This window comes from Salmo trutta, unplaced genomic scaffold, assembly GCF_901001165.1.
Source record: "Salmo trutta unplaced genomic scaffold, fSalTru1.1, whole genome shotgun sequence".
NCBI lineage: Eukaryota > Metazoa > Chordata > Actinopteri > Salmoniformes > Salmonidae > Salmo > Salmo trutta.
Window position 1 is genome coordinate 4,117,291 of NW_021822962.1, and position 23,496 is coordinate 4,140,786.

The following is a 23,496-nucleotide window of genomic DNA, read 5'->3' on the forward strand; positions in this document are numbered from 1 at the left end:
GCATGCCGTCATGTGCCTTTCTCTGGAATGGCATCTTTCTGGCTACTCTCCCATAAAGCAGAGATTGGTGAAGTGCTGTCGAGACTGTTGTCTTTCTGGAAGGTTCTCCCATTTCCGCTAAGGAACTCTGTAGTTCTGTCAGAGTGGTCACTGAGTTCTTGGTCACCTCTCTGACCAAGGTCTTTCTTGCCCGGTTTCTCAGTTTGGTCGGACGACCAGCTCTAGGCAGAGCCTATGTAGTTCCATATTCCAGTGACGGAGACCACTGTGCTCTTGGAAACTTTCAACACTCTAGAAATTGTTTTATACCCTTCCCCAGATATATGCCTTATCTCAGAGAGCTACAGACAGTTACTTGGACTTGGTATAGTTTCTGCTCTGAAATGCAATGTCAACTGTGGGACCTTATATAGTCAGGTGTGTTTCTTTCTAAATCATGTCCAAGCAACTGAATTGGCAATAGGTGGACTCCAATCAAGTTGTGGTGATAACTCAAGCATGATCAAAGGATATTGGATGCAGCTGAGCTGCTTATGTAAATTGGTCATTATAGGGTATTGTGTGTACACGGCTGAATGAAAACAATAAATTTTTAATAAATTTTTATTTCAGGCTGTAACAACAAAATGTGGAATAAGTCAAGGGGTATGAATACTTTCTGAAGGCACTGTATGTATTGACTGGTGCAATTAATGAAGTACTATCTGTTACATAGTATAAGATACATAGCATGGTTGGGGTCAATTACAATTTCATTTCAAATTCCAAATCAATTATTTAATCCACTAATGAAATGGAGAATTTACACTAAATTCAATTCTAATTTCAACAATCTTCAAGTTAAGGAATTTATTTAGAATTAGAATGTTTAGACAAAGACTTTGAATTGGAATTGAATTGGAATTCTAAAAATATGTTATTATGGAATTGAATTGGAGTGATGTCTCAAGGATGATCAAAGGAAATTGAATGCACATGTTTCCAGTTAATGGAATTAATGCACTTAGTAGCAACATTTTACTGCCAAATTAGTTTTAAATCATTTCAACTTGTATTTCTATATTTCCAGTATAACTAGGATGTCTGAACAGTGACATGATCATCCTGAAAGTCTGAGGGAATTGAATTTGAATTTGTGGAATTCTGGGGGATAATATTGAATTGGGAATTCCATTATTGGAATGTACCCAAACGTGGAATTGAGAGGAATTGAATTATCTATTAATACAAAGACTGGGGCAGCAGGTTAGAGCGTTGAATCCCCAAGCCAACAAGGTAAAGCATCTGTCTGTGCTCTTGAGCTAAGCACTCAACCCTAATTTGCTTCAGGGGCTCCGTACTACTATGGCTGACCTTGTAAAACAACACATTTCACTGCACCTATCGGACAGTTTTCTGTATAGAGATCTCAGAAATGGTGAAATTGAAATGGTGAGATTAATGCTACCTCCATTATGTGTACCTGCGTCCTCCACATATGCTACAGAAACATCGCCATGCGTCCAATCTATTTAGCAGGCAAGTCCACATTATTCTCACATATTTTAGAATGTAATAATCATTTGAATATCAATGCATTGGCAAGGCCTAAAAAATACATTATTCTTAAAGTGGTAATGGGCTACTTTTTAGGCCCTATACGTACAATTATATAACATTAAGGTCCTTGAAAATTACAATGATGAAAGTCCTTGAATTTGACTTGTGAATGTCTGTATGAAGCCTGCTTAAAGGATGTATAGTCCTAGGACTATGTTGTTGTATAGGTGGAGTTAAGGGTCAGTTAGCATGCATTCACTTTTATTCCTCTAAAGGTGGAACTGCATAAAAATCATTTTTATTTGTTTTTAAACATTTTGAAATGTTGATCCCAATGTCACACATTGGCCACATTATTTATAGAAAGACCCATATACAAGATCTTCAACGGGATTCTATTTTGAACAATCATTTTTTAAAACATGATTCTGGTGTTAACAGTTCTTTTAAACAGGATTCTGTTTCTGTTCTTCTCATGTGGGTCACCTGAGGCGTGACAATGCAAAAATGCAGGACCTTCCCCAAGCACTTTGTTTTCTGGTTTCTCGCCCTTTTAGATAAGCAAAGGCCTCTTTTCCAGGTGAGGAACTACAACTTGGCTCATCCCACTAGGGTCATAGACACACCAGCAGGGCCTCTCCCTGTTTGAACGATGCAAGTAGAACACCATAGAACATAATACGACAACGGTGAATTGAATTCAACCCCAGCTTACCCCCGTGCCAAACCAACCCCAAAACCAAACCACCCTGAGCGGTCAGATAGCTAGCAACAATGACAAGATGTCACGTGTGGGGAATCGTAGATGGCTTGTTTCAGCTTGTATCTTGTCTTGAGGTGTTTTGACTTATGTCACCTCTATGCTAATATGGCAAAAAAATTGCTAGCTAGCTAACCAACCAACTACTCTAATGATGTATTTGAGACAAGTGCCCTTTTGCAAATGTATTTGTTTTTAATAAACATACAGTTTACATGTTGTCAATAATCCTTTGATTGTAAGCCAACCATCTGTTTTGCCCCAAAGTTGTACACTTGTGAGTTTTGTTGGTCTGTACATCCCTGTGTGTAGCCAGCTGCAGTGAGAGGTGGGAGTAAGGGTGCGGTATCCGGAATTGATAGGTGATAGTCGGATCGGATGATACTCGTCATTTTTTATTTAACTAGGCAAGTCAGTTAAGAATATCTTGTAAAGTGTTTTAAGATGCCTAAGTAAAAGGTTGGCAATTGAGTACCATAGTTTGGTGTAGGCTTACCCTGGCATAACGTTTTGATAACTGCTCAAATCTCTCACGGACAAGGTAACTTTGATCAATAATTAGCATTGCATATATTGATAAAACTCACCTTGTCCAAGCGAGAGTTATTGTCACGACTGTGTAGGAACGGACCAAGGCGCAGCGTGAATATCGTTCCACATATTTTATTTTAATGTGAAACTATGCAAGACATACAATAAACCATAAACAAAACAACAAACCGTGACGAAGAGGTGCTACATGCACTAACTCAAAATAATCTCCCACAAACAAAGGTGGGAAAAACAACTACTTAAATATGATCCCCAATTAGAGACAACGATGACCAGCTGCCTCTAATTGGGGATCATCCAAAAAACACAACATTGAAAACTAGAACCAAACAACATAGAAAAATAAAACTAGAATAAACCCCCCCAGTCACGCCCTGACCTACTCTACCATAGAAAATAAGAGCTCTCTATGGTCAGGACGTGATAATTATACGGTTATCAAAATGTTACGCCAAGGCAGTGGCGGTTCTCGCTTGTATGGCTCCCTGGGCGAAATAATAAGACTCATAAATATTAAAAAGGAGTCAATCTACCCCCTCTCCATCTCGTACTTCTGAGTGGGAGACCTTCCCAGGCAGTAGCCTGCCAAGCTCACAAACTAGAATCAGGGTGCCCACTCCGACAAGGTTAATTGACACACAATCCCACACGGTGACATGATATCATTGATGTGATGTGCAAATGAGCAATAGAAAACCGATCGTGCAAATTCAGAATATTATTTTTCTTCATCGTTTTATTTAATTTTTTATTACATTTATTTATTTTTTCATCGGGCGTTCCCACGGCAAAATGACGCCATGGGCGGCTGCCCATGTCACCTATGCCTAAACCCGCCACAGCCAAGGTAAGCCAACATCAAAAGTTATTAATTAGATTTTTTTAATCAAATGAATGGTGGAAAAACCATTGTAACCATTTTTGTGTTTTTATGGGTATTATAATCTCTCAGGTCTGGCTGTTCTGACGGAGGAGGAGGAGGAGGAGGGAGAGAGGGAGAGGGGGAGAGAGAGATCATTACCTCAGTGAAGGGAGCATTCCTCTTGGAACGGCACGACAGAGGACCTGTAGGATGGCCGACCTTTGCCCACGCTTTTCTGGACTCTGGGCTTTTTCAAACCCACCTTTTCCAAAGTGACGCACCTCTATAGCCAAGAGAACACAGCAAGGTTAGAATCTGGTTTTAGACCAATGATGTAGTGTAACCAGTGAACACAGCATTGTTAGATTATGGTTTTAGACCAATGATGTACTGTAACCAGTGAACACAGCAGGGTTAGATTATGGTATTAGACCAATGATGTAGTGTAACCAGTGAACACAGCAGGGTTAGATTATGGTATTAGACCAGTGATGTACTGTAACTAGTGAACACAGCAGGGTTAGATTACGGTCTTAGCCCAATGATGTACTGTAACCAGTGAACACAGCAGGGTTAGATTATGGTATTAGACCAGTGATGTACTGTAACCAGTGAACACAGAAGGGTTAGATTACGGTTTTAGACCAATGATGTACTGTAACCTGTGAACTTGAATCTACACTTGCACACTAGCACTTGTGTACTTTGTAAAGTTTACTTCATGATGTCGAGGATGATGTGCTCCTAATGGTGTTTAATGTCTGGTTTTCTAATTCTAAGAGATCAAAATATTGAGAGGTGAGCTGACTGTCATACAGCAGATATAGACTTTCATATGTCCCTTTCACATTAAATTACACACATGCAGTCAGGCTACAAATAGCATAGTTCTAGCTTTTGGTTTATCTCCTAGACTAGCAACATTGGGTATATGCTACAAATAGCATAATTATAGCCTTTGGTTTATCTCCTAGACTAGCACGGCTGTATCAGGATGTTGGTTAGCTTTAGGCTGTGACAACCAATGATGTATATAAACCTTGGATTGCTGATGCTATGTATTGGCCAATGAAAGGCTTTGAAGCCCCCGATCATCCATATTGGCACTCCCCAGAAGAATAAATCCAACAAACACTGAGTGTACAAAACATTAAGAACACCTGCTCTTTCATGACCAGGTGAATCCAGGTGAAAGCTATGATAAATTATTGATGTGACTAGTTAAATCCACTTGAATCAGTGTAGATGAAAGGGAGGAGACAGGATAAAATAGATTTTCAACCCTTGAGGCAACTGAGGCATGAATTGTGTATACAATGCATTCCACTTTTTGTTATGTTACTGCCTTATTCTAACATTTATTAAAGTTTTTTCCCCTCATCAATCTACAAACAATACTCCAGTATGACAAAGCAAAAACAGTTTTTAGACAATATTTTAGCAAATTGATAAAATAAAAAAACAGATATTACATTTACATACAGTTGAAGTTGGAAGTTTACATACACCTTAGCCAAATACATTTAAACTCAGTTTTTCACAATTCCTGACATTTAATCCTATTAAAAAGTCCCCGTCTTAGGTCAGTTAGGATCACCACTTAATTTTAAGAATGTGAAAGGTCAGAATCTTAGTAGAGAGAATTATTTATTTCAGCTTTTATTTCTTTCATCACATTCCCAGTGGGTCAGAAGTTTACATACACTCAATTAGTATTTGGTAGCATTGCTTTTAAATTGTTTAACTTGGGTCAAACGTTTCGGGTAGCCTTCCACAAGCTTCCCATAATAAGTTGGCTGAATTTTGGCCCATTCCTCCTGACAGAGCTGGTGTAACTGAGTCAGGTTTGTAGGCCTCCTTGCTCGCACATGCTTTTTCAGTTCTGCCCACACATTTCTATAGGATTGAGGTCAGGGCTTTGTGATGGCCACTCCAATACCTTGAGTTTGTTGTCCTTAAGCCATTTTGCCACAACTTTGGAAGTATGCTTGGGGTCATTGTCCATTTGGAAGACCCATTTGCAACCAAGCTTTAACTTCCTGACTGATGTCTTGAGATGTTGCTTCAATATATCCACCTAATTTTCTTTCCTCATGATGCCATCTATTTTGTGAAGTACACCAGTCCCTCTTGCAGCAAAGCACCCCCACAACATGATGCTGCCAGCCCCGTGCTTCACGGTTGGGATGGTGTTTTTTGGCTTGCAAGCCTCCCCCTTTTTCCTCCAAACATAATGATGGTCATTATGGCCAAACAGTTCTATTTGTGTTTCATCAGACCAGAGGACATTTCTCCAAAAAGTACAATCTTTGTCCCAATGTGCAGTTGCAAACCGTAGTCTGGCTTTTTTTATGGGGGTTTTGGAGCAGTGGCTTCTTCCTTGCTGAGCGGCCTTTCAAGTTATGTCGACATAGGACTCGTTTTACTGTGGAAATAGATACTTTTGTACCTGTTTCCTCCAGCATCTTCACAAGGTCCTTTGCTGCTGTTCTGGGATCGATCTGCACTTTTCGCACCAAAGTACGTTCATCTCTAGGAGACAGAACGCGTCTCCTTCCTGAGTGGTATGTCGGCTGAGTGGTCCCATGGCGTTTATACTTGCGTACTATTTTTGGTACAGATGAACGTGGTACCTTCAGGTGTTTGGAAATTGCTCCCAAGGATGAACCAGACTTGTGGAGGTCTACAATTTTTTCCTGAGGTCTTGGCTGATTTCTTTTGATTTTCCCATGATGTCAAGCAAAGAGGCACTGGGTTTGAAGGTAGGCCTTGAAATACATCCACAGGTACACCTCAAATATATTCAAATGATGTCAATTAGCCTATCAGAAGCTTCTAAAGCCATGACATCATTTTCTGGAATTTTCCGAGCTGTTTAAAGGCACAGTCAACTTAGTGTATGTAAACTTCTCACCCACTGGAATTGTGATACAGTGAATTATAAGTGAAATAATCTGTCTGTAAACAATTGTTGGAAAAATGTATTGTGTCATGCACAAGGTAGATGTCCTAATCGACTTGCCAAAACTATAGTTTGTTAACAAGAAATTTGTGGAGTTGTTGAAAAACGAGCTTTAATGACTCCAACCTGGGTGTATGTAAACTTCCGACTTCAACTGTAAGTATTCAGACCCTTTACTCAGTACTTTGAGGAAGCACCTTTGGCAGCGATTACAGTCTTGAGTCTTCTTGGGTATGATGGTACAAGCCTGGCACACCTGTATTTGAGGAGTTTCTCCCGTTGTTCTCTGCAGATCCTCTCAAGCTCTGTCAGGTTGGATGGGGAGCGTCGCTGCACAGCTATTTTTAGGTCTCTCCAGAGTTGTTTGATCGGGTTCAAGTCTAGGCTCTGGCAGGGCAACTCAAGGACATTCAGAGACTTGTCCCGAAGCCACTCATGTGTTGTCTTGGCTGTGTGCTTAGGGTTGTTGTCCTGTTGGAAAGTGAACCTTCGCCCCAGTCTGAGGTCCCAAGCGCTCTGGAGCAGGTTTTCATCAAGGATCTCTCTGTACTTTGCTCCATTCATCTTTCCCTCAATCCTGACTAGTCTCCCAGTCCCTGCCACTGAAAAACATCCCCACATCATGATGCTGCCACCACCATGCTTCTCCGTAGGTATGGTGCCAAGTTTCTTACAGAAGTGACGCTTGGCATCCAGGCCAAAGAGTTCAATCTTGGTTTCTTGTTTCTCATGGTCTGAGAGTCCTTTAGGAGCCTTTTGGCAAACTCCAAGCAGGCTGTCATGTACCTTTTACTGAGGAGTGGCTTCCGTCTGGCCACTCTACCATAAAGGCATGATTGGGGGACTGCTGCAGATATTGGTTGTCCTTCTGGAAGATTCTCACATCTCCACAGAGGAACTCTGGAGCTCTGTCAGAGTCTAAAGCAAAGCAGTGTGACACAGACAACAACACAGAGTTACACATGGAGTAAACAATAAACAAGCCAATAACACAATAAACAAGTCAATGGCACCGCTGAGGAGATCACACCCCTGCTACTACTGCTGCTGCTCTGTGGCATCGCTGAGGAGATCACACCCCTGCTACTACTGCTGCTACTGCTCTGTGGCATCGCTGAGGAGATCACACCCCTGCTACTACTGCTGCTACTGCTCTGTGGCATCGCTGAGGAGATCACACCCCTGCTACTACTGCTGCTACTGCTCTGTGGCATCGCTGAGGAGATCACACCCCTGCTACTACTGCTGCTACTGCTCTGTGGCATCGCTGAGGAGATCACACCCCTGCTACTACTGCTGCTACTGCTCTGTGGCATCGCTGAGGAGATCACACCCCTGCTACTACTGCTGCTACTGCTCTGTGGCATCGCTGAGGAGATCACACCCCTGCTACTACTGCTGCTACTGCTCTGTGGCATCGCTGAGGAGATCACACCCCTGCTACTACTACTGCTGCTGCTCTGTGGCATCGCTGAGGAGATCACACCCCTGCTACTACTACTGCTGCTGCTCTGTGGCATCGCTGAGGAGATCACACCCCTGCTACTACTGCTGCTGCTCTGTGGTATCGCTGAGGAGATCACAGCCCTGCTACTACTGCTGCTGCTCTGTGGTATCGCTGAGGAGATCACAGCCCTGCTACTACTGCTGCTGCTCTGTGGTATCGCTGGAGATCACAGCCCTGCTACTACTGCTGCTGCTCTGTGGCATCGCTGAGGAGATCACACCCCTGCTACTACTGCTGCTGCTCTGTGGTATCGCTGAGGAGATCACAGCCCTGCTACTGCTGCTCTGTGGTATCGCTGAGGAGATCACAGCCCTGCTACTACTGCTGCTGCTCTGTGGTATAGCTGAGGAGATCACAGCCCTGCTACTACTGCTGCTGCTCTGTGGCATCGCTGAGGAGATTGTTTCTAATTCTGCACTGCAACTCAGTGCGGGAGATGCGCTGGGGGCCGATCACCAGTCAGTACTGGGGGCAAAGGTAGTGTTTAGGGCCGGTGAACGGGCAGCGCTGGGGCTCAGAGATCAATACCAGATGCTGTCTCCATTCACTGGTGTTTGTGCCTTAAATAAAAAAAGTAGAGGGCTATTTAGTAACATATCCAAAACATTAATGAACATCAAATATCATTAACCGAGACTATATACTAATAGACTATATAATGTTACAAACGTTTGAGTAGAGTAGGCCTGGCCTAGGTACTTAACTCTGCTCAAATGTTTGCAACATTTTGACTAGCTGGACCTTGCTACCAAACTTTAACTTTGGTGTTACCAATGTAGGAAGCTTATGATTTACTTTCTATTACTAAATTATGTTTGTTCAAAAGTTGTAAAGATCTTTAGTTTAGTTGGTTGGCTTGTTTTCCCTGCACAAGTGTGCTGCTAGGCTAGTTAACCACTAGCCAGCCAAGTAGCTAGCGCTAACTGGCTAGCTATTGTTAGCAAAACAGATACTCTTTTTGCTTATGGCTGTAATGACAGGCTACATTTGAGGAGCAATTATGCGCGCATGTTCGCGTGTGCACACGTTCATCACAAGTTTTGTACCACTCCTTTTTGGGAGTCCGGGGTCAAAAACGTTAAACCCACTGGGATACATGACCGTGGCAACAAATAGAGTTGGGTTGGATATAGTAATGGCAGTCTACAGTATTTCTTACAATGTTCTATTTTGACTAGAATTGTGTTGATCATTATTAACAGGTGCAGCATTTAGGCTATTCCAGTTCAAAATAGTTTCGCAAAATACTTTACCCCCAATAGGTCTGTGCACAGGCTGGCGCTGCTCATGCTAACATATTGTTGATGATGCAAAGAAACTTGGAGCGGTGAAAAAAATGTAAGAATAAGTAAATAGACACGTGTGAAGAAACATTTATAAAACAATATACGAATAAATCAAAACAGAAATGCCCATTACTGTACATTAATTCGTTTTATTTTTTTGCATGTAGGCATACTGTAGTTTATGTATTTACTTATACTTTAATATGTATCATATGTGTCTTCGTGGAACCAAGCTTGTCTATCTATGAATTGAAAGTTCCGTTACATGTAATAAAATCTTATCATCATGGCTACATTATTTTGCAATGTTTTACCACAGCAAGAACAATGAGAACCTGTGGTTTGACTGTGAAGCTGGTGTGCCCTGGACAGGAGGTGGAGATGGAAGCACAGAGAGACAGAACCAAACCACACCCCGTGAACGTGGCTGGAGAAAGGGCTGGGGCGAACCTCTTGTTATTACGGTGTTTCTTCTGCTGTTGCGACAGAATATCTACCTCTATCTAAACCGGTAACTCTAACTTGGAACGGGCTTTCGCGTTCGGATAGGACATAGCCAGGATAAACGGTCAAATATATTGCTCCTGTAGGTAGCCGTAGTTTCAATTTTGAACATATTGAGTCGTGAATTATGAACGCATAGATGGACGTCCATGAACGTTTAGGAATAACAACCACAGTATTTTGACTCTGTGTAATGTCTGATTTCTGAGCGTATCCAGACTGCTACTCATATGGTTCATAGGTCATGGCTTAACGTTTTATTTTTTTAGATAGTAAATGAATGAGAACTTTTCAATGTGAATATTATCGTATTATTAATCTTGTGTTCTTGTCGTGTTTGTTATCAGTTGCAAACAGAGACATCATCCTCGACCATTTCTGTGTCTGTCTCCCATTGAAGATGTTTTCCACGGCCACAAGAAACTTTGTGGAGGAGATAGATGATGGCAGCTTGATCCCTGTGTCCAGTCTGATTGACTCAGACAAACTGGTCCCTCTCTCACTGGTTGTGAAACGCAATCGTTTTTGGATTTGGCAGAAACCCAAGTACCTGCCCACTGATTTTTACCCTCAGTGATGTACTGACTGGAGACACACCCTTAACCCCAGGTAAACACAAGAGCAGCCCTTCAGTTGAAATGATAGGCTGCACACCTGTACTTGCTACCTGTTTGTTTGCAGGTATAGGCTCCTCTCTCCCTCAGTGTGACACTGTGTGAATGTGTTCCTTGTGAAAGATCTGAGCGTCGATTCTGTTATCCATGCTACTGGAAAGATTATGAAGAGGATCCTATCATGATACATAATGATACATACAGTGACTTCAGAAAGTATTCACACCCCCTGACTTTCAACATTTTGTTGCGTTACAGACGGAATTTAAAATGGATTACATTTAGATTTTTTTTTGTCAATGGCCTAAACACAATACCCCATAATGTCACAGTGGAATTATGTTTATCTGTTAGGTCCCTCAGTCGAGTAGTGCATTTCAAACACAGATTCAACCACAAAGACCAGGGAGGTTTTGCACCTATTCAAAACAGCAAATATTGACTCTTTGCATCAACTTCATGTAATTGTCAATAAAAGCCTTTGACACTTATGAAATGCTTGTAATTATACTTCAGTATTCCATAGTAACATCTGACAAAAATATCTGAAGACACTGAAGCAGCAAACTTTGTGGAAATTAATATTTGTGTCATTCTCACAACTTTTGGCTACGACTGTACAGTGCATTTGGAAAGTATTCAGACCCCTTGACTTTTTCCCCCAAAAATGTAACGTTACAGCCTTATTCTAAAATTGATTCAATAGTTTTTTTTCTCTCATCAATCTACACACTACCCCATAATGGCAAATCAAAATCAGGTTTTTAATTTTGTTTGCTAATAAATGTTTAAAAAATTAAACACTGAAATATAATATTTACATAAGTATTCAACCCTTTACTCAGTACTTTGTTGAAGCACCTTTGGCAGCGATTACAGCCTAGAGTCTTGGGTATGATGCTACAACCAAGATTTAACTCTTTGGCCTGAATGCCAAGCGTCACGTCTGGAATAAACCAGGCACCATCCCTACAGTGAAGCATGGAGGTGGCAGCGTCATGCTTTGGGGATGTTTTTCAGTGGCAGGGACTGGGAGACTAGTCAGGATCGAGGAAAGATGAACGGAGCAAATTCCAGAGATCCTTGATGGAAACCTGTTCCAGAGCGCTCAGGACCTCAGATTGGGGCGAAGGTTCACCTTCCAACAGGACAACAACCATAGGCACACAGCCAAGACAACGCAGGTGTGGCTTCGGGACAAGTCTCTAAATGTCCTTGAGTGGCCCTGCCAGAGCCCGGACTTGAACCCAATCTAACATCTCTGGGGAGACCTGAAAATAGCTGTACAGCGACGCTCCCCATCCAACCTGACAGAGCTTGAGAGGATCTGCAGAGAAGAATGGGAGAAACTCAACAGATACATGTGTGCCAGGCTTGTAGCGTCATAACCAAGAAGACTCTAGGCTGTAATCGCTGCCAAAAGTGCTTCAACAAAGTACTGAGTAAAGGGTCCGATTACCTTTTATAACTGCATTTTTCAGTTTTTAATGTTTTATAAATTTGCTATTTAAAAAAAACAACTGTTTTTGCTTTGTCATTCTGGGGTATTATGTGTAGATTTACGAGGGGAAAAAACAATTTAATCAATTTTAGAATAAGGCTGTAACGTAACGAAATGTGGAAAAAGTCAAGGGGTCTGAATACTTTCCGAATGCACTGTATATCACAGCATCTTTCCTCATGATCAGTGTTTTCTTCTTTGCTAACTGTATGCACTGACTATATTCCAACTACCCATATGGGCTGACTGTATTCTAACTGCCCAACACCATATGGGCTGACTGTATTCTAACTGCCCAACACCATATGGGCTGACTGTATTCTAACTACCCATGTGGGCTGACTGTATTCTAACTACCCAACACCATAAGGGCTGACTGTATTCTGACTGCCCAACACCATATGTATGCTATAGTTGAAAAAGGAAAATAGATTTATAATACCAGTAAATGTATTAATGAAGCTGAATACAGCTTTATGCGTAGCCTGGAGAAATCCACTCTATCTGTGCTAACATTCCACTCCTTGCCACTGCTTGTCATGTTTGGCACAATGAGAAGTGGAATGTTGTCACAAACAGACTGGATTTCTCCAAGCTACTTTATAATCATCCCAGAAACATGACTGGAATCATGTTTGCACCCATCAAAGGACAACTTTCTGATTTGTCTCTCCTGCAGGCTTTTGGACATGTCCCACTGTCTGATCCAGCAGACCTGTGAGAAGACCAGGGAGGTGTTTGGGGTGGTGAAGGAGAGGATTGTGACGACCCAGCCGTGTTGGGTCATAGAGGAGGTCCAGCAGGGAGGGCAGTTAGGGGAGCTGCTGATCTTCTGTGGGCCCAAGAGCACCCAGGTAGATGGAGAGAGTTGTAGGATTTATATATAAAAAATAAATAATAATAATGATTGAACCTTTATTTAACTATTGTTAGGCTTGGATAATGTATTTTACTAATGTTGAAGTTAACCATGTAGTTTACCCTGTATAGATGAATCTTTAATATATAAACATATATACGAGGTATTTTCTGACTTTATTAAACAGAGAGAGAGGATAACAGCAGGGAAAGAAAGAGGTTGCCTCAAAGGGCAGCGGGCTGGATTGGACCTATGCCAACACCGCAGATAGGCCTATGTGTGCTGGAGGCTGGATTGGACCTATGCCAACACCGCAGATAGGCCTATGTGTGCTGGAGGCTGGATTGGACCTATGCCAACACCGCAGATAGGCCTATGTGTGCTGGAGGCTGGATTGGACCTATGCCAACACCGCAGATAGGCCTATGTGTGCTGGAGGCTGGATTGGACCTATGCCAACACCGCAGATAGGCCTATGTGTGCTGGAGGCTGGATTGGACCTATGCCAACACCGCAGATAGGCCTATGTGTGCTGGAGGCTGGATTGGACCTATGCCAACACCGCAGATAGGCCTATTTGTGCTGGAGGCTGGATTGGACCTATGCCAACACCGCAGATAGGCCTATGTGTGCTGGAGGCTGGATTGGACCTATGCCAACACCGCAGATAGGCCTATTTGTGCTGGAGGCTGGATTGGACCTATGCCAACACCGCAGATAGGCCTATGTGTGCTGGAGGCTGGATTGGACCTATGCCAACACCGCAGATAGGCCTATGTGTGCTGGAGGCTGGATTGGACCTATGCCAACACCGCAGATAGGCCTATGTGTGCTGGAGGCTGGATTGGACCTATGCCAACACCGCAGATAGGCCTATTTGTGCTGGAGGCTGGATTGGACCTATGCCAACACCGCAGATAGGCCTATGTGTGCTGGAGGCTGGATTGGACCTATGCCAACACCGCAGATAGGCCTATGTGTGCTGGAGGCTGGATTGGACCTATGCCAACACCGCAGATAGGCCTATGTGTGCTGGAGGCTGGATTGGACCTATGCCAACACCGCAGATAGGCCTATGTGTGCTGGAGGCTGGATTGGACCTATGCCAACACCGCAGATAGGCCTATTTGTGCTGGAGGCTGGATTGGACCTATGCCAACACCGCAGATAGGCCTATGTGTGCTGGAGGCTGGATTGGACCTATGCCAACACCGCAGATAGGCCTATTTGTGCTGGAGGCTGGATTGGACCTATGCCAACACCGCAGATAGGCCTATGTGTGCTGGAGGCTGGATTGGACCTATGCCAACACCGCAGATAGGCCTATGTGTGCTGGAGGCTGGATTGGACCTATGCCAACACCGCAGATAGGCCTATTTGTGCTGGAGGCTGGATTGGACCTATGCCAACACCGCAGATAGGCCTATTTGTGCTGGAGGCTGGATTGGACCTATGCCAACACCGCAGATAGGCCTATTTGTGCTGGAGGCTGGATTGGACCTATGCCAACACCGCAGATAGGCCTATGTGTGCTGGAGGCTGGATTGGACCTATGCCAACACCGCAGATAGGCCTATTTGTGCTGGAGGCTGGATTGGACCTATGCCAACACCGCAGATAGGCCTATGTGTGCTGGAGGCTGGATTGGACCTATGCCAACACCGCAGATAGGCCTATGTGTGCTGGAGGCTGGATTGGACCTATGCCAACACTGCAGATAGGCCTATGTGTGCTGGAGGCTGGATTGGACCTATGCCAACACCGCAGATAGGCCTATGTGTGCTGGAGGCTGGATTGGACCTATGCCAACACCGCAGATAGGCCTATTTGTGCTGGAGGCTGGTTTGGACCTATGCCAACACCGCAGATAGGCCTATGTGTGCTGGAGGCTGGTTTGGACCTATGCCAACACCACAGATAGGCCTATGTGTGCTGGAGGCTGGATTGGACCTATGCCAACACCGCAGATAGGCCTATTTGTGCTGGAGGCTGGATTGGACCTATGCCAACACCGCAGATAGGCCTATGTGTGCTGGAGGCTGGATTAGACCTATGCCAACACCGCAGATAGGCCTATGTGTGCTGGAGGCTGGATTGGACCTATGCCAACACCGCAGATAGGCCTATGTGTGCTGGAGGCTGGATTGGACCTATGCCAACACCGCAGATAGGCCTATGTGTGCTGGAGGCTGGATTGGACCTATGCCAACACCGCAGATAGGCCTATGTGTGCTGGAGGCTGGATTAGACCTATGCCAACACCGCAGATAGGCCTATGTGTGCTGGAGGCTGGATTAGACCTATGCCAACACCGCAGATAGGCCTATGTGTGCTGGAGGCTGCGTCATTACTGCTGGACCAGCAAAGCCACAGATGAATGGTTTTTAATGTATGTGGAGTGAAATGAGTAGTGAAGCGTGGATATACTAGTCATGTGAATGACTAATCAGGATTTATTAACACTGCCTTGTCATGTTAGGCTCTTATTCTATATCCCAGTTATCCCTCATGTGCACTTGTTCATTTCCCTTGACTGGTTTGAAAGAAAATCACTCAAGTAAAGTGAAAGTCACCCAGTAAAATACTACTTGAGTAAAAGTCTAGAAGTATTTGGTTTTAAATATACTTAAGTATCAAAAGTAAATGTAATTGCTAAAATATACTTAAGTAGTAAAAGTATAAATCATTTCAAATTTCTTATATTAAGCAAACCAGGTGGTTCCATTTTCTTGTTTTATTTAATTTACGGATAGCCAGGGGCTCCAACACTCAGACATCATTTACCAATGATAGCCAGGGGCTCCAACACTCAGACATCATTTACCAATGATAGCCAGGGGCTCCAACACTCAGACATCATTTACCAATGATAGCCAGGGGCTCCAACACTCAGACATCATTTACCAATGATAGCCAGGGGCTCCAACACTCAGACATCATTTACCAATGATAGCCAGGGGCTCCAACACTCAGACATCATTTACCAATGATAGCCAGGGGCTCCAACACTCAGACATCATTTACCAATGATAGCCAGGGGCTCCAACACTCACATCATTTACCAATGATAGCCAGGGGCTCCAACACTCAGACATCATTTACCAATGATAGCCAGGGGCTCCAACACTCAGACATCATTTACCAATGATAGCCAGGGGCTCCAACACTCAGACATCATTTACCAATGATAGCCAGGGGCTCCAACACTCAGACATCATTTACCAATGATAGCCAGGGGCTCCAACACTCAGACATCTTTTACCAATGATAGCCAGGGGCACACTCCAACACTCAGAAATCATTTACCAATGATAGCCAGGGGCACACTCCAACACTCAGAAATCATTTACCAATGAGCGCTTGTGTTTAGTGAGTCCGTCAGATCAGAGGCAGTAAGGATGACCAGGGATGTTCTCTGTTTAGTGAGTCCGTCAGATCAGAGGCAGTAGGGATGACCAGGGATGTTCTCTGTTTAGTGAGTCCGCCAGATCAGAGGCAGTAGGGATGACCAGGGATGTTCTCTGTTTAGTGAGTCCGCCAGATCAGAGGCAGTAGGGATGACCAGGGATGTTCTCTGTTTAGTGAGTCCTCCAGATCAGAGGCAGTAAGGATGACCAGGGATGTTCTCTTGATAAGTGTGTGAATTGGACCATTCAAAATGTAGCGAGTACTTTTGAGTGTCGGAGGAAAATGTATGGAGTAAAAAGTACATTATTTTCTTTAGGAATGTAGTGAAGTAAAAGTTGTCAAAATATGAATAGTAAAATACAGATACCCCCAAAAACGACTTAAGTAGTACTTTACACCACTGTCCACAGGTGTCTGTGAAGGAGAACAGCAGTCTGCACAAAGACAGCAACGTGTCTCTGGAGATTCCTGCCCATACCGTCATCGCTTACTGCATTATTGAGCTGGAGATCAAGCTCAACGGACACTATGGTGAGGGAGCCTTTATTTTCCAATTTATTTTCCACTTTCTCAGGTGAAAACAAATGTTTTAAACTGTAGTGGGAATGAACAACTCTCACCTGGACCCATAATCAGACTGTAGGTTGTATATTACAAAGCCTTATTAAGTACATGGTCTCTGTTCATGTTCAGTTTGTCCATTGTATTTGAATGTGTCTGTATTAATAGGTTCATACTACTGTCTCCTTGTCTTGTCCTCAGAGCTGTGCCTAATGTCCCACACTCTTGTCCTCAGAACTGTGCCTAATGTCCCACACTCTTGTCCTCAGAGCTGTGCCTAATGTCCCACACTCTTGTCCTCAGAGCTGTGCCTAATGTCCCACACTCTTGTCCTCAGAGCTGTGCCTAATGTCCGTCACTCTTGTCCGCAGAGCTGTGCCTAATGTCCGCCACTCTTGTCCGCAGAGCTGTGCCTAATGTCCGCCACTCTTGTCCGCAGAGCTGTGCCTAATGTCCGCCACTCTTGTCCGCAGAGCTGTGCCTAATGTCCCACACTCTTGTCCTCAGAGCTGTGCCTAATGTCCCACACTCTTGTCCTCAGAGCTGTGCCTAATGTCCGCCACTCTTGTCCGCAGAGCTGTGCCTAATGTCCGTCACTCTTGTCCGCAGAGCTGTGCCTAATGTCCGCCACTCTTGTCCGCAGAGCTGTGCCTAATGTCCGCCACTCTTGTCCGCAGAGCTGTGCCTAATGTCCGCCACTCTTGTCCGCAGAGCTGTGCCTAATGTCCGTCACTCTTGTCCGCAGAGCTGTGCCTAATGTCCGACACTCTTGTCCTCAGAGCTGTGCCTAATGTCCGACACTGTTGTCCTCAGAGCTGTGCCTAATGTCCGTCACTCTTGTCCTCAGAGCTGTGCCTAATGTCCGACACTCTTGTCCTCAGAGCTGTGCCTAATGTCCGACACTCTTGGGGGGTTTGAGGTGGATGGGCCTGTTAAGAAGAGCTTAGTGGGGGTGTCTGGCGCTCACGACGACACCCCAAAGAAGAGCTGCTTTCAGAGAGGTAACGAGACTAATGGAAGTTCCCCTCCTTTTGTAGGCCCACGTACCAATTTAAATAGTTGTTGTTATTATTATTGTTATTATTATTATTATTATCATTAGATTTCTGGCAGGGGAACTCAGTCAGGGTCTCAACTTCCTGTTGAGAGTTAGAATAGTAGAATTCACAAGGTGCAGTTTCAACATTTGGTTGTGGATCAACATGTTTTAGATTGCTAAGTTAGTCTAACCAGCTGTCTAAACTTTGTGACATCAGCTGATATCTCAAAGTGCTGTACAGAAACCCAGCCTAAAACCCCAAACAGCAAGCAATGCAGGTGTAGAAGCACCCCCGTTGATTTGGTTAGTCACTCTCACTCATATCATATTAAAAACTGCAAACATTGTTGCTTAGGGCAAAATCTGACTGCATTTGTGGGAATGGATGTGGGTAGGCAGACCCGCGAGCCACTGCGGCCCCTCAGGATGAGTTCATATTTTTTGTGGCCCCAACCCCCATCAAAGTTCCCGTCCCTGGTCTAGTGGTGGACGTATACTGAATGGAATGTTATGTTGTTCTTTATGTGAAACTCTTAATGACCCTGTCACACTCGGGTTGTACAACTGATTTACAGCACATTTAACACAATGGTTGTTGTGATACAACTGTTATTTTTGTGATAAATTGTCCCCACAGAAATGTTTACTCAATCATTGTGCCGTGGCTCCACAGTCCACAACGCTTGTGTAATTATTTTTGTCCAGAAAAGCTTGTTGTGCCAAATGCATTGTACATACGACATGAGTGTGTACAGGGCCAATGTCTAGCGTATCCTACCGTAGGACCATGAAGGTCCAGAGGTTGTTTATGTAGGGCCGGCAGGGTAGCCTAGTGGTTTAGAGCGTTGGGCCAGTAACCAGCAGGTAGCCTAGTGGTTTAGAGCGTTGGGCCAGTAACCAGCAGGTAGCCTAGTGGTTAGAGCGTTGGGCCAGTAACCAGCAGGTAGACTAGTGGTTTAGAGCGTTGGGCCAGTAACCAGCAGGTAGACTAGTGGTTTAGAGCGTTGGGCCAGTAACCAGCAGGTAGACTAGTGGTTTAGAGCGTTGGGCCAGTAACCAGCAGGTAGCCTAGTGGTTTAGAGCGTTGGGCCAGTAACCAGCAGGTAGCCTAGTGGTTTAGAGCGTTGGGCCAGTAACCAGCAGGTAGCCTAGTGGTTTAGAGCGTTGGGCCAGTAACCAGCAGGTAGCCTAGTGGTTTAGAGAGTTGGGCCAGTAACCAGCAGGTAGCCTAGTGGTTTAGAGCGTTGGGCCAGTAACCAGCAGGTAGCCTAGTGGTTTAGAGCGTTGGGCCAGTAACCAGCAGGTAGCCTAGTGGTTTAGAGCGTTGGGCCAGTAACCAGCAGGTAGCCTAGTGGTTTAGAGCGTTGGGCCAGTAACCAGCAGGTAGCCTAGTGGTTTAGAGCGTTGGGCCAGTAACCAGCAGGTAGCCTAGTGGTTTAGAGCGTTGGGCCAGTAACCAGCAGGTAGCCTAGTGGTTTAGAGCGTTGGGCCAGTAACCAGCAGGTAGCCTAGTGGTTTAGAGCGTTGGGCCAGTAACCAGCAGGTAGCCTAGTGGTTTAGAGCGTTGGGCCAGTAACCAGCAGGTAGCCTAGTGGTTTAGAGCGTTGGGCCAGTAACCAGCAGGTAGCCTAGTGGTTTAGAGCGTTGGGCCAGTAACCAGCAGGTAGCCTAGTGGTTTAGAGCGTTGGGCCAGTAACCAGCAGGTAGCCTAGTGGTTTAGAGCGTTGGGCCAGTAACCAGCAGGTAGCCTAGTGGTTTAGAGCGTTGGGCCAGTAACCAGCAGGTAGCCTAGTGGTTTAGAGCGTTGGGCCAGTAACCAGCAGGTAGCCTAGTGGTTTAGAGCGTTGGGCCAGTAACCAGCAGGTAGCCTAGTGGTTTAGAGCGTTGGGCCAGTAACCAGCAGGTAGCCTAGTGGTTTAGAGCGTTGGGCCAGTAACCAGCAGGTAGCCTAGTGGTTTAGAGCGTTGGGCCAGTAACCAGCAGGTAGCCTAGTGGTTTAGAGCGTTGGGCCAGTAACCAGCAGGTAGCCTAGTGGTTTAGAGCGTTGGGCCAGTAACCAGCAGGTAGCCTAGTGGTTTAGAGCGTTGGGCCAGTAACCAGCAGGTAGCCTAGTGGTTTAGAGCGTTGGGCCAGTAACCAGCAGGTAGCCTAGTGGTTTAGAGCGTTGGGCCAGTAACCAGCAGGTAGCCTAGTGGTTTAGAGCGTTGGGCCAGTAACCAGCAGGTAGCCTAGTGGTTTAGAGCGTTGGGCCAGTAACCAGCAGGTAGCCTAGTGGTTTAGAGCGTTGGGCCAGTAACCAGCAGGTAGCCTAGTGGTTTAGAGCGTTGGGCCAGTAACCAGCAGGTAGCCTAGTGGTTTAGAGTGTTGGGCCAGTAACCGAAAGGTTGCTAGATTGAATCCTGAGCTGACAAGGTAACAATCTGTCATTCTGCCCCTGAACAAGGCAGTTAACCCACTGTTCCTAGGTTGTTGTTGTAAATAAGAATTTATTCTGAACTTTCTTGCCTAGATAGATAAATAAATGGGTAATATCAACAAAAGAGCTCATAAGCAGGATCGTGTGTCTTCATGTTAAAGGTTAAAGGATAGCACTGCCTTGGAGAGATCATTATCTTTTCTCTGACAATTCATTTTTTTAAATAAATTCATACATTATTTATGTCCCATCGTGGTTGCAGAATAAATCGTACATATGATAGTTTTCTGGTTGTGAAATCTCTGTGATACGGTGGCAGCTGAGTCAAACTTCCACTGGATGCAAAGTGTTTGTGTGTTGACAGAACTGGAGAAACTGAGTGGTCATTTCCAGCTGCTGTCAGTCCTGCCAGCAGCCACACGTTCCTCTCTGCTCCAGCTCCTCAAGACAACCATGGAGGACAGAGAGGCAGTCAGTGTGCTGGAGAGTGTGGTGAGTGGGACGTACAGAAACAGGGCCCAAACACACACACAGTCCTACAGTTAGACACACTTTATTATGAGCGGATTACTGGACATGAATCAGCAGCTTTCTGAACATACTAACTTCTCATTACATCCTGTCTGTCATCATTATAGTCTACCATAGTATCCTAAATATCTTCTGTCTCTAACCTTCACTCTTGTGTTTACATGTACATATGACTCATTTACCAGACACTCTTATCCAGAGTGACTTAGTCAGTACATTCAACTAAGTTTAGCAGGAAAAAACAAACCACACATCTCACCTATTCTTTCTAATGTCTCTTCTTCTCGCAGCTGGACCAGATGTGCACAGGTAAGACAGCTGACCTGGGTGAGGTTAAGGAAGCGAATCAGATGCAGACAGTCCAGGCCATACTGGACCTTCTAGAGCATTCCGACTCCAGCCCGACACCCTCCCTCCTCAGTGATTCCAGCCAGACACCCTCCCTCCTCAGTGATTCCAGCCAGACACCCTCCCTCCTCTGGGCCACTCATCTCATTATCAGTGCCATGGATGGTGAGACACTGAGCAGTGAATATTAGTTGACTTGTTGAATATTACGTGCCAGTTCAGTTCACAACAGTCTCTAGCAATTGCATTTATCAGGAAAACTGTCATCTCACTTAATGAACATTTTATTTTCTCAGTACCCACAATGCTCTGAAAACCACTTCCTGTTTCACGCCATCTGTGAATCTTTATTTCTCAGGAATGACAGATGAGGGTCTCTCTGTGTTGGGATCCTGTTGCAGTCCTCCAGTCTTACAGGCCCTGCAGATCCTGGTGAGTTTGTTGCAGTCCTCCAGTCTTACAGGCCCTGCAGATCCTGGTGAGTTTGTTGCAGTCCTCCAGTCTTACAGGCCCTGCAGATCCTGGTGAGTTTGTTGCAGTCCTCCAGTCTTACAGGCCCTGCAGATCCTGGTGAGTTTGTTGCAGTCCTCCAGTCTTACAGGCCCTGCAGATCCTGGTGAGTTTGTTGCAGTCCTCCAGTCTTACAGGCCCTGCAGATCCTGGTGAGTTTGTTGCAGTCCTCCAGTCTTACAGGCCCTGCAGATCCTGGTGAGTTTGTTGCAGTCCTCCAGTCTTACAGGCCCTGCAGATCCTGGTGAGTTTGTTGCAGTCCTCCAGTCTTACAGGCCCTGCAGATCCTGGTGAGTTCACACTTCCCCTTTGTTACACTTAGCCTGGTAAAAAAAAGTCTGTATACTTCTTCAAAAATATTGTACTGTGTGACCTGTTCACCACTTGGCTAAGCTAAATAAAGGTTCAATTCCTCCAATAGTTGTTTGGAATAGATTAAGGGTGGCAGGTAGCCTTGCAGTTAGAGCGTTGGGCCAGTAACCCTAGCCGTGACCCCACTCCCTGTGGGTGTCGGGATATGCAACAAACACCTTTCCATTACACACTTGTGTGTAACAGGACAAATATAAACACCCCCAAATTATTATTACAATACTTCATTCTCCATTTTGAAATTGTCATTGCATCTTACAGACATGACATCGCAGTATATAATCATATTCCTGTGCTGCTTGTCCTCCAGGTGCAGCATGTGGCAGCAGGGATTGGGGAGACCCTCTCTCTGAGAGATGCAGGTCTGGCTGTTCTGACTGAGGTGGTGGTGTTTGGGAGGACAGAGAGTCTCTTTGGTCACTCTAAAGTTACACTGAAGAGAGAGGAGGACACACTGAGGACAGAGATGAAGGACCAGCCTGGATACCTTCCTCTAGTCATGAGTATCACTGTGAAAGGCCTGGCCTCTTTAGTGTAAGGAGAGAGACTGAGGAGCGGTTTCCTTCCTCTCCGGCAACTGAGTTAGGAAGGGCGCCTGTATCTTTTGTAGTGACTGGATGTATTGACACACCATCCAAAGTGTAATGAATAACTTCACCATGCTCAAAGTGTAATGAATAACTTCACCCTGCTCAAAGTGTAATGAATAACTTCACCATGCTCAAAGTGTAATGAATAACTTCACCATGCTCAAAGTGTAATGAATAACTTCACCATGCTCAAAGGGATATTCAACGTCTGCTTTTTTTTACCCATCTACCAATACGTGCCCTTCTTTGCGAACCATTGGAAAACCTCCTTGGTCTTTGTTGAACCTGTTCTTGAAATTCACTGCTCGACTGAGGGACCTTAGTTAACTGTATGTGTGGGGTAGTCATTCAAAAATCATATTAAACACTATTATTGCACACAGTCCATGCAACTTGTGATTTTACTCCTGAACTTTAGGCTTGCCATAACCAGGTTTTCATTTTTAATTCCTTTGTAAACATTTCGAAAAACAATTCCACTGTGACATTATGGGGTATTGTATGTAGATCAGTGACACAAAATCTCAATGTAATCCATTGTGAAACCCGGTTGTAACAACAAAATGTGAAAAAAAGTCAAGGGGTGTGAAGACTTTCTGAAGGCACTATTACCGGATGACGTTGTCATGGCCAATAGGAGTGGTATAACCTTACAGGATCAGTATTAAGACTACACCCAAGAACTGTTGAGTGTTTTAAAAGCCGGTATTCAATCCAAGGCACGTTATGGAATAGTGCACTGGACAGCTGACAATGATCCTTTTAAAGGCATTTT

The 23,496-nt window shown here is 44.6% G+C and overlaps 1 protein-coding gene across 1 annotated transcript; it reads left to right on the forward strand.

Moving 5' to 3' along the window:
- The first annotated feature begins 3,674 nt into the window (after positions 1–3,674).
- LOC115187657 (gasdermin-E-like) lies at positions 3,675–22,678 on the forward strand. The gene is made up of 10 exons (XM_029746625.1): positions 3,675–3,698; positions 7,699–8,287; positions 8,355–8,640; positions 12,767–12,941; positions 16,765–16,885; positions 17,797–17,916; positions 20,735–20,862; positions 21,192–21,414; positions 21,608–21,681; positions 22,442–22,678. Exons 1-10 carry the CDS (start codon positions 3,675–3,677, stop codon positions 22,667–22,669), a joined length of 1,968 nt encoding a protein of 655 aa, XP_029602485.1. The 3' UTR covers positions 22,670–22,678.
- The last annotated feature ends 818 nt before the right edge of the window (positions 22,679–23,496 follow it).